The 12338-nt window shown below is 39.5% G+C and overlaps 1 protein-coding gene across 1 annotated transcript; it reads left to right on the top strand.

Moving 5' to 3' along the window:
* The first annotated feature begins 428 nt into the window (after positions 1–428).
* Positions 429–12274, top strand: LOC141444452 (uncharacterized). Its single transcript, XM_074110000.1, has 11 exons — positions 429–485; positions 811–948; positions 1711–1929; positions 2162–2185; positions 3599–3784; positions 4154–4272; positions 5348–5458; positions 6348–6551; positions 7598–7709; positions 10981–11088; positions 11469–12274. Exons 1-11 carry the CDS (start codon positions 429–431, stop codon positions 11685–11687), a joined length of 1497 nt encoding a protein of 498 aa, XP_073966101.1. The 3' UTR covers positions 11688–12274.
* The last annotated feature ends 64 nt before the right edge of the window (positions 12275–12338 follow it).

A 12338-nucleotide genomic window follows, 5' to 3' on the forward strand; every position in this document is an offset into this window, starting at 1 on the left:
GCTCCATGCACAATAGCCAAGTCACTTTTTCACTTTCAGAGCGTACATCTGACAATGCCATTTGCATATACCACTTTTTCAATCTGTCCCTTGTGTAGGGAACTGAGTGAGCACTCATGAGGCTGAATATGATTTCTTGGAGTGTTTTTTTTAAATCTAATATTTTAACAAGGCTTTAGTCCTCCAAATGTGACTGTGTCAGCCTCATGGGGAGCCTCAGTTGTATACACCACACTACAGATATTACGCTCTCCCTTGCACTGAAACCATGTAAAGAAAGAAAGAAAGAAAAACATTTATTCGTGACATTTTTTACTAATAAAAGAAAAAGAAAAAAGGAAATAAATTTTGTCACGAAATGGTCCCAACTCAGCATGATGTCAACCTTGCGGCTGACGCTGGTCTTCCGTTGGAACCAGTGAACAGTGATGTCTCTGGATGCAAAGGCCTGTCTTCCTGGAGTGTTCAGCCACAACAAAAAAAGAGTGATAATTTTTTATATTATTCTTTCTTGTTTCCTACTGGCAAAAAAAAAAAGATTGATACTGCATTTTGTATATATACTTATATGGCTCATTTAGGTTAAGTTATTATGAACTTGTATGTAAGTTTCTTATGTCTCTTTTGTTTTCGTGGACCAACTGAAAATCAGCATTCAGCAGCAGCATTCTCATCCGATTACCTCACACTGAATCTACCAAACAATGGCTAAATGATAGTGTCTTTTCCAGCCTTGACATTAGCGGAATCATTGATAGTATCGATGGAGCTATACTTGCAAGAATTTAATTGTTCTCTATGTAATTACAGGAGGGATTCTACAAGGAAGCGGCTAGCCTGTTCGTATGCTGGGAGTGCGAGTCGCTCCTGCGCAGGCTTTCGCGCTTCCGGCGGCAGGCGTGCGTGGCGCAGCGTCGGCTCGCGGGCATCGCCGACGGCCGGGATGATGTTAGCAGGCTGAGTCAACTTGTTACTTACACTCCTCGCAATAGGAGTGTTTGATGAATGTGGACATCGAGTCTTTCAATGAGGCTGGCATAGTCACACTGGTGCACTTAAGCCTCAAAAAAAAAAATAGAAAAAAAAAAGTGTTACTTTTAAAAAATATAACGCGGCTCCAGCTTTTTTATAGCCAGGAGGGGGTCACATAATCAAAATTATGGGTATATCCAAGGGGGGTCTCATGGTCAAATTCAATGGTATGGTACCATTAGCCAAATATGTGGTCTACCACCCTAAAGTTGATAATCGTTTTCATGTCATAAAACAATAATGCCAATAGACGTGTCTGTCAACTTGAAAGTTCGACTTTAGCGACATATTCATTTGATAGGAACTTGTTTAAAAATTGATAGACCACTTATTTGGCTGATGGTACAATACAAACAGTACTTTCCGTTGACCTTAATATATCTTAATATAATAAAATTCTTCTGTACTGTGTGTTTTGTTTGTCACTTAACTTGTCCTAAACGGCTGGACCAATTTGGATCAAATTCTTTGTGTAAGTTTCAATAGATTCCTGGATGGTTTGAAAACATAATAGGACCCGGTAGGTGTGGCGCTGCTGTCGGTATGTTATCATATTTAATGTAGTGCTGCTTTTACAGACAGGACAACGTCAGCCAGGTTCTCTAATTGTTTTTAAAATGAAGATTAATAATAAAACTATGATAAAATTTTGTAATAATCTCCAACTCCAATCCACAGGTGAAAACATTGAAGATCGGCATGTCCAGACTTCTCCGCACCCACAAGCCAACGTATGATCTAACAGTGGTGTCAGATGCAGAAGAAAACGACAATTTTATCGACTGCGGACCAGTTGTCGACATAAAGATAGAAACGGACGATACTGATGACATACCACTGTCAGAACTACACAATAACTATTTGTCAGATGGACAACGGTCACGTGGAGAACAGTATGTACAAGAATAACGCGGACACAATCAAGCAAAAGAAGAAAGTAAAATTAAAAACAAACAAAATTGTGTCTTCCGTCAGTAAATATAAAGATTATTTTGCTACGACGCGGATGAGTGAGTGAAGAGGATATGGCAGAGTAGAGTGCGAAAGAAATTGGCCGATGATTTGCTAACGCGCCGTTTAAATGTGATCTTGTTTGAGGTTTTTAAGGGTCAAGTTTGGCTTGGAGAAGCATAAGAGAGCTTTTCATGTGGAGGTTAGTTTTTAATCACCTTTTTTTGTTTGTATGATCAAATGAAAACTTATAGTCTGGCAAAAAAGAAAAGAAATTAAAAAGTGGCAACACTGTAGTGTCCTCCCTTTGGTTTCCCTTTGGTTTGAAAGGGATGACACTACAGTGTTGCCACTTTTTAATTTCTACTCTTTTTTGCCAGACTATACTGTAGCTGTAGGCCGTCCACTGTTGGACATAGACCTCTCCCATAGATCTCCAGTTGCTTCGTATTCACCGCGAACCAGCTTAATTAATACCCTTACCAACAAAAAGTTGGAAAACCCCCGACTTTGTCAGTTCAAAGTTCAATATCTCAAAAACGGCTAAACCGATTTTGATGAAACATGTCTAAGAACTGTCGGTAGAAAACCTGATTTCGAATTAAAAACCGCTATTAAAATCGGTCTACCCGTTTAAGAGCTATGGTGCCTACAGACAGACAGACACACATAGCGGTCAAACTTATAACACCCCGCTTTTTGCGTCGGGGAGTTAAAAACTTAATTTGACGATTTATAAACACTGTTTCTCCCCCTCGGAAAAATAAAAAAGTATGTAGGTAGTTTCCTATCCTATAAATAAATAAAAATAAAAAAGCCTTTTAATTTCTAGCAGTTAACAACAAAGTATTGGCATATATAATATTTCAATTCTTAAAAATTGATTTACATGCATTATTTTTTAATATAATGCCAAAAAGATAATCAATAAAAAAAATAAAACAATCTTAGTTTTAATTAACAATAAATATTTTTTTTCGTTTACATTTACATTTATAAACACTGTTTCTCCTTCTCGGAAAAAATAAAAAGTATGTAGGTAGTTTTAGTTTCCTATCCTATAGAAGTTTAAAAATCCCTTTACGTACACCTGATATTCGACGTTGTACTTATAAAAAGTTTCAAGTCTTTAGCTCAGGTTCTGGTTCTACCTTGTTTCGTGTGACAGTCAGTCAGTAGCGGTACTGTTAATAGAAATACTTAAAAAAAAAATAGTGAATTAAGGCTCGCCTAAAAACTTTCCCGTTGAAAGCAAACTTCTGAACAAAGTTTTTAGTATTATATTTTCAACTTACAAAAAAATTGTTACAAGTTGGACGGTTCATGTCTATTGGACGCTAGATGTCACTGCTAGCGGCCAGCTTACTACTGCACACTAGATGGCGTTAGTGGTGCGCGGATCTATAGATAGAATCAGACGGTTAATGAAAAAGTGACACGTCTGAACACAAAATAAAGTGAAAATTACCATGAAATTAATAAAAAAAACCTTCCAAGTGCGAGTCGGATTCGCACACCGAGTGCATTTATATAGAGGGTACTTTTTATCCCAGAAACTAGCATTTTACACGCAGGATAGTGATTAACGCGATTTTTCAATAATTTTACTTTGCAGAAAGACAACCACCCTCAATGCCCCATATGCCTGTCCTACATCGCGTCAGACAACTTGTCTGCGCACACATCGGACCACTACAGCAGACACGACTGCCTACTCTGCGAGCACCAATCCTTCAGCAGCCAGGACATGAGAAGGCATCTGAAGATGCATGGCGTTGGTGTAGCCGTCAAGAAGAAAAAGGTATGATGTCTTAAAGTTACTCTCGTCCACTCATAGCGCCACCTACCCTCATGGCAAAATTTGAGGAATAGGTGTGAGCCACATCTTCCTCTAGCCTACCCTGAATGATCCTATTTACTATAGAAGATAGCCGCGTGGACGTCGGTACCCGGTTCTACAGATACATACAGTCGAGTTCATAAACTTCTGAGCAAATTTTGATCAAAAATATCTAAACACGACTCTATTGTTAACGGCGTAAAAGCGTGTTCAGATATTTTTGAACAAATTTTTGCTTACAAGTTTATAAACTCGACTGTACATCACAGTCGCATACATTATGGTCACAGTAGTTGTCATATGATAGACAGTAGCGTGTTATCGTTGCAGGGCGGGAAACAAAAGGCGTTGCAAGCTGATGCAGGCGTCAAGTCGTGCCGGAACGCTGTTAGTTCGGACCAAGCAACGCCTTATGGATACCCTTGTGCGGAGTGTAATAAATATTTCGAGTACGTATTGCATAAAATCTCTAATTCGCAACCGATACTATCAGAGACAAATAAAATCCACGATGTCATTTTCGGGAATGGAAATTTAGTGAAATTCGGGTACCGTAAGGTCGGGGTACTTTGACCCATTTGATTGGAGGGTTACTTTGGCCCACATGAAAACCCCGTACCATACGGTATTTCAGTTCATTTGCCGGGTATTATGACTTACGCGTGCGAAACCGCGGGTTTAATCTACCCGCACAGAACGTTAAAAAATGCTCATAATAAATAAATATCACGGGACAGTCTTGATACCAATTGATCTGGTCCCAAAGCCCAAAGTAAGCAATGTTTGTGTTATGGGTACAAGCCAACGGATAAACATACTTAAATAGGTAAATACATACTTAAATACGTATTAAACACCTAAGAATCGAGAACAAACATTCGTATTTTTTATACAAATATATGCCCTGAGTGGGGTCCGAACCCGGGACCTCAAGCTTCGTAGTTAGTTTTTCTAATTACTGGGCTATCTGGTCGGCAAACATAATGCATGTTTATTTTATTTATATTGGCAGAGGGGGAAGCGCACATTGCCTGCTGTTATACGTGCTTGCTTTGTGAGTGTATAAGTAGGAATTATTTTAGGTGTCCCGATCTCGTTTACAGCCAACATTGCGAACAAAGCCATTGTATTCTATTATGTCCTCAAGTGCATTATCCTCAGTTAAAAATGAAATGAAATATAAGATAAAATAGCTCATTGAAATAACGACTTTATTATTTACAACAGAGAGTTCATTAAATAAAACTTTGTTGGCAGATAAGGTTTTTCAAAATTGAATGCGTCGTAGGCAAGCAACCTCGTGGAAAAGTATTATCTGCTCCAGGCAATAGAGTCGTTATTTCAATGAACTATTTTATTTTATACTTCCGTTCATTTTAAACTGAGTATTATGCGGTTGAGGGCACAATAATACAATGGCTTTGTTTTGAAAGGTTAGCTGTTAACAAGATCGGGACACTTCAAATAATTCCTACTATAATACAAATGGTTTTCTCAAGTAGCTTAGACTGATTTTTATTTTAGAAATAAGAATCAAAGATGGAAGCACGTCCAGCGGCACCACAGAGAGGGCTACGGGTGTTCCACGTGCGGGAAACGGTTTGCGTTCAAAAACAACTTGAATCGCCACGAACAGTAAGTGAATCGGATATTAGAGATGTGGTGAATAATGTTTTTCCATTATTTTCTCGGATAAGTTCGTATTTAATTCTTTCTTTCCCAATTGCTTCAGTAAACTTCTGTAAGTTAGTTGAGAAAGCAAGATAAATACCGACTAATCCGACAAAATGCGATTACAAAAACATTATTCACTAGATCTGTACTATGCTATTGTAGCAACTTCCTAGCCTCATCTAATTAGCAAATATAGAATTCTAATTCTTTAATTTATTGAATCAGACTTTATCAGACGTTAGTTGCGAAGGTGTATATCATGGTTACTCAAAGTGGGGTACGCGAACCCCTAGGTGTTCGCTATTCGACGGTAGGGGTTTCGCGACAAGGTTTACGTGACTCCAAAAACCACCAGGCTGCAAGACTAGCAAGTTGATTAAGATTGGTTATGGAGTCTTTTGTATTTTTTTTATTTCAACTTTAAATTTGTTCCTTATTTGTTTGTTATTTGTTGTTGTTTTTTTCAGTTTGTATTTTCGTTGGCAAGATGATTCTTACCTATATTGTTACCTTTTATTGAAATAAAAATATACATTATATTATGATGATGATTGAAATAAAACTAACCTTACTTTCTCCAACAGTCAATTTATTACTTTCTTTGGAGGGGGGAGGTAGGATTCGCTATCGTCTAGAAACTTTAACAGGGTACGTGGAGCCATAAGTTTGAGAAACCCTGGTGTATATCAATGATCTGTAACAAGTACTTTGCTCACCCATGAGTGAATTGTTTCAGTTTAGTTCTAATCATACTCTAATCTATTCTATTCTTATTATTAAAGTATCCAAAGATAATTAATTTATAACCAAAATAACGCCGCCGATTCATTTTTATTTTTTACTTATCCAGGGTGCACTTGAGCCCGTTGCCGCGCGAGCAATGCCCGTCCTGCCACAAGCTGGTGCGCGTGGACCTGGTCAAGACGCACGCGCGGATCCACCTGCAGCGCGAACGGTTCTCGTGCGTGGAGTGCGCCAAGAGCTTCGTCAGCAGAGCTTCGTACGACCACCATCTGAAGTACACGCAGGCGCATGCCAGCAAAGACATATTGAAGTAAGTTGGATTAGAAAAATGCGACCCCAGCGCCATCTAGTGTCTAGTAGTAGGACTGTAGCGCCATCTGGTGTCTAGTTGTACAACTGTAGCGCCACCTAGTTTTGGTAGCGATTCGCTTCCTAGTAAGGTCACAGTTCTAACCTAACCTACTTTTCTGGTAGCGATTCGCATTCTAGTAAGGTCACAGTTCTAACCTAACCTACTTTTCTGGTAGCGATTCGCTTTCTAGTAAGGTCACAGTTCTAACCTAACCTACTTTTCTGGTAGCGATTCGCTTTCTAGTCAAAGTCACAGTTCTATTCTAACCTAACCTAACCTATTTTTCTGGTAGCGATTCGCATTCTAGTAAGGTCACAGTTCTAACCTAACCTACTTTTCTGGTAGCGATTCGCTTTCTAGTAAAGTCACAGTTCTAACCTAACCTAACCTACTTTTCTGGTAGCGATTCGCTTTCTAGTAAGGTCACAGTTCTAACCTAACCTACTTTTCTGGTAGCGATTCGCTTTCTAGTAAGGACACAGTTCTAACCTAACCTAACCTACTTTTCTGGTAGCGATTCGTTTTCTGATGGGGTCGTATTGATCGGATTCTACAGCACAAGCAAGAATATTCAGAAATAAAATTATTGCAAGCGATCGCAGAAAATAAAATATCGTGAATAAATGCACCGAACAAAAAATATTCTTTAAAAAATAATTCTATAGTTTGATACAATTGTTGAATAAATTGATTATAAAATTAGTTGAATTATTTTTCTAATAAATATGTTTCATCCAAGTAAATAGTAATTGAAGCCATAATATTCGAAGTAAAAATACAAGGACCAAATATTATATGAAACATTTTCTGCGAAACGCAATTCTATGAAATTTCTACCTGTGAAAGAAGGGAACACCTCAAATACTCGTATCTTACATATGCGTTTCAAAACTAAAGTTTTACTAGCAAGGAATTAAATTAATGCTATAAATGTGCTGAAGCTCCGCGCGCTCATCTTGTGTAATTTAGTGTCATGTTATAATGAGTTGTCTTCTTGTCCGCAGGTACAAGTGCAACGTCTGCGACAAGGGCTACCGTTCGCGCGGCGAGCTGCGGGATCATGTCAACTACCAGCACATAGGACAGACGCAACACAAGTGTCCTGTGTGCGGAAAAGTGAGTAGTAATCTTTATTTAGAAAGAAAGAAAAAACATTTATTCCTGACATTATTACACAGAAGCGTGAATGGGAACGTTGGGAGAGGAAGGCCTAGACGAACGTACCACGATCAAATCGGGGACGTTCTGAAGAAAGGTCGGGTCAGGAGTACTCTAAACCGACGTGCGTGCATGAAAAGATTGATGAATGTAGAGGAAGCGAGAGTTGTATGCCAGAATCGTAGCAAGTGGAAGGATGTAGTGTCTGCCTACCCCGTTGGGAAAGAGGCGTGATTTTATGTATGTATGTATGTATTATTACACAAATTAGAAAAAGAAAAGTAAAAAGTTACGTATTACGGTCACAAAATGATCCTAAATTAGCATAAAGCTGCCCTTGTGAACGGCGCTGGTCTTCCTTTGGGACGATCAGGACGGCATACATTTTACAGAAAACAACAAACAGTGAAACCGACACACTTAAAATACCCACCAACAAATACAAGCATTGCATAAAATATTCTACATAAAACTGATCCGTGATCGACCCCTATCTCACCTGATGAAGGCCAAAGGTATATCTCACAGGTTCAGTAACTGCCTTTTCGCTCTAGCCTTGAAGAGCCTTAGGTTGTATCTATCATTAAATACAGACGACGGGAGCGAATTCCATTCCTTAGCAGTTCGCATTTTAAAAGATGAAATCAACCACTTCGTGCGGACCGATGGAACTGCATAAGGGTGAAAACGATACAATACAATATTCTTTATTGCACACATTAAATCAGTACAAAAAATTTACGTTGACACAAATTCCCTGAGCCTGAATGTCCGAATCATTCCTACTGCCTATTATTACGAAAGGGTACTTTGATCTGATTTAATATGCGTGCGTGGTATGATTTCGCGGCCAATAAGGGAAACATTTTATTTTCAATCCATTTTACTCAAACGTCACACGGGGGCTTACGGTGTCAAGGGCAGACCTCTTGAGGGGAGGTTTGACCTTAAAGGAGGCCTAGTAAGTTATTCCTTGAGTAAAACAATAAGACTTTTTTTACAATTTTTAATTAAAAAAAATAAACAAAAAATAACAGGCCTAGTTTGACAAAATTAAAAGTAAAAGTATTACGAGAATCTCAGGTAGTAAGTTCAAGCGATTTTATGAGAGGTGGTTCTGATTATTCGGTCTCACTGGCCTACACTTCCCTGGAGTCGGAGAGAAGAACCCGGAGCGAAGAGGCTGGCCACAGCAGGGGGCCTGGTCCAGCTGAGTGGTCGTCGGTGCCGAGGTCAAAAAGGGCCTTAGGCGGCAGGACGAGCAGCCTGGACAAGTGTCCACGCCGGAACGATCAGGGTCTTGGACGAGCCAGGAAGGATGTGCAGTACTCCGGAAGTTAGGGCCGTCAGGGCTTAGTGTCAGGTTAGGGCGTAAAGGGCCGCCTGAGCCGTGAGAGTTGTAGCCGAACGGAGCTTTGAAAGTTGTAGCCGTGCAGAGCGGAGAAAGCTGTAGCCGTACGGAGCTTGTAAGCCGTACGAAGGTTGCCCTGTAAATTAGGTGGTGTCAGTTGTGGTCCAGTGCTAGATTGTTTGCCAGTCACTCCTCTGCAGCGATGCCCCAACTCTTAGGGTGAGCTGAATTGCAGTGAGTGGCAGAGACAATCATACGGAGTTACAGGCAGGCAAAGGAAAGTGATTCTAGATTTATATAATTATTTTATAAAGCAAAAGAAAAGAATAAGTGACCTAAGTGATCGTTAAAATTTGAATACAACGGTTCACTAAATAACCGTTAGAAGATTAATTTTAAAATTAAATGTTACTTAGCTGAGTTTGAATTTATTTTAACACCGGTAAGCATCCGTTGCATAAAAGTAATAAGCATTAACATAGTTTCTGAGTTTATAACAACGGATGAGAGAAATTAACAAGTGTTAAAATATTAAGTATAAGAAATGTTTGAAATAAAAGATTCCCTGGCCAGGGGAAGCCTTCAGTTCAATTACACAAAGTTAAATTATAAAGAAAATAATTATAATAAAATACACAGAAAAACACAAGAGTTAAATATCGGAGAACTTACCAAATCTGGGCGTATGGAGCTTTCGAGGAGCTGTTTAGTGTAGTATGAGCTGTTGAATGTGTGTTTACAGCTGTGCTTCAGCTTTTAAGGGCGAGAATATTACAGTTAGAATTCCCCCGGTCACAGCTGATCGACAGCACCCCCTTGGCCGACAAAAACGGTCAAGGGTGAGTTGGTTATAGATATATTTAGTCGTACAAACTCGTGTAGTAAATGAATGTAATAAAATGCCTACTTTTATAAATAAATAAGTAAATAATAAATAAATATTAAATACATATTATTACGTAAATAAATGAGTCAAGAGAAAAACTACGGTGGCGACCTTCTAGAGTTCGTCCGCCATTCTGCTCAGAGATCCCTTATTAAGGAAAGCGCCATCTAGCTTACACTGAGCTAACTAAGATGTCAGCGATCGCCTGTGTGCATTGTGACAACGGAAACCGATGTAAAGAGCGCCAAACATCACTTTAAACTGTAAAAGTTTAGGTGGAAAAATCAGAACAGAACAATTGGGTATTTTCTTGGGTAAAAAATATTATTCTATTTAGTCTGTCAGTTTATTAGAAAATATTGGAAACAAAAAATTACAAAGATGAAGCGCGTCAAAGTTCTGGAGTGGCGGCCCGTGGCGTCACGCCGTGTTTAATACTAAATGAAATTATGTGGAATAGTAGTAGAAGTAATATGTGTATTAATAGTACATTGTGTCTTAAGGGCGGTAAATAAGGAATTACGAACGAGATTCTATTAAAAGCCCGAAGTCGAACACTGAGGACTTTAATGAGTCGATGTTCGTAATTCTAGTACCGGCCGTGCGACATACAAAGATTTTCATCACATTTGCGAGTAAAATTGTATATTTATAAAAATACTTTTTCAAAAATTGCCGATACCGCTGACTGCGGTCTTGGCAGCATGTGCCCGACCAGCACGCCAGCACGAGCAGCACGCCATGCAGTACTCGTATCAAACTCATTTACCGACCTTGGGCTTCATGACAAGAAAATTAGTACGGGCAATGACTCATTTACCGACCACGGGTTTTATGACAAGCACGTTAAGGTCGAGGGCTTTATTTAGGGGGTTGCAGCCAAGGTAGCCTGCATGTTACGACACTGTTTACGAGCAAGTGTGATGAAAAGGTAATATACCTCTGTTGAAAGTCGCTATGCGTCCGGTTGTAATCGTAGCATTAAACTGCAGGCGCTGGCGACGCGCCGCTGTATCACGCGGCACGTGCGGCGCGCGCACCACGGCGTCAAGGAGGGACCGAGAGACAAGATCTGCCAGCAGTGCGGGAAGGCTTTCCGGGTGAGTTCGGCTTTTGACGATCATTTTGAAAGAAATTATTCACAATAATACAAGACGCAACAAACACCCGCGTGCTTAAGATAACTACGTCTAAGAAACAATAATTAATAATCTATTATTTGTGTCTAAATTTGATGATGATTATGTAGAGACAAGCATTAGCATTTTTTTCTTTCATTATTTTTTCTTGTCGTCATTTATTTGCAGATTTGTCGGTAAATCTTGACATCAGATTAAGGAGTTGTCAGGTTTGCGTTAAAATTGTAGTGTTTAATTTTTAACATACGCGTATTTTCTAAGTGGCTCCGTATGAAAGTAGTGGTCGCACCTGTCAGCGTGATGAAATAGGGCCCTGATTCAATAAATTAAACTGATTTCAGGACAAGAAAGGTCTTCGCGAACACGAATTCATCCATACCGGCGAGCGCCCTCTATCGTGTGAAGTGTGCGGCTGCACGTTCCGACAGAGCGCGTCTCTGTACACCCACAAGAAGCGCGTGCACAAAATATACCCGCCGCGGCGAGAGGTCGCGGTTGTAGGTGATACACCGCAAGAGGGCAGTAAATCAGGGACCGTGGCGCCATCTAGTGCCGATTAGAAAATGTTTCGACGATCTAGTTCACTATGGTAACTTTTTATAGCGCGTATTTGCATAGTACTCGTAGTAATATAGCAGACGCGAAGAGATGCGGTTGTAACGCGTATTCCAAGAGAGCGGCAAGTAAAGCGATGAATTTAGCGCCATCTAGTATCGAATAGATGAACTATTACGACGAAGATCGAGCGCATAGCAACTTCATTTTGTCAGTTACCCGCAGAAGAGAGAACTTACGGTGTTACGGTAGTAAGAAGGAAATGCAAGGCAACTAATAAGACATTTAGTGCAGAGTGGGTGAACTGTTATGAATTATGATGATTAACGTGTGTAAAATCGCGTGCGTAAGCCGATATGAATGACCGTGATGAAGAGAAGTCAAATAAGGCTGAGATTACAGCGCCATCTAGTGTTGAATGGATGAAATTTTTCGACAAATAACTAGCACTTCTGACCGCGCGGGTATACACGAGTTACACAATGCGTTTGAATTTCTAAAAATTTAAATAATTTGTATTTTAAAAGCCAATGATATACCTGAATAATTTAAATAAATATCAATTTTGTCTAAATGCAAAATAAAATACTAACTTGCTGCTATGGACTTTCCGCTTGCAAAGACGCGCACGCAGCAAATTATCGATGTGTACAAGT

This window comes from Choristoneura fumiferana, chromosome 30 (assembly GCF_025370935.1).
Source record: "Choristoneura fumiferana chromosome 30, NRCan_CFum_1, whole genome shotgun sequence".
Lineage (NCBI taxonomy): Eukaryota > Metazoa > Arthropoda > Insecta > Lepidoptera > Tortricidae > Choristoneura > Choristoneura fumiferana.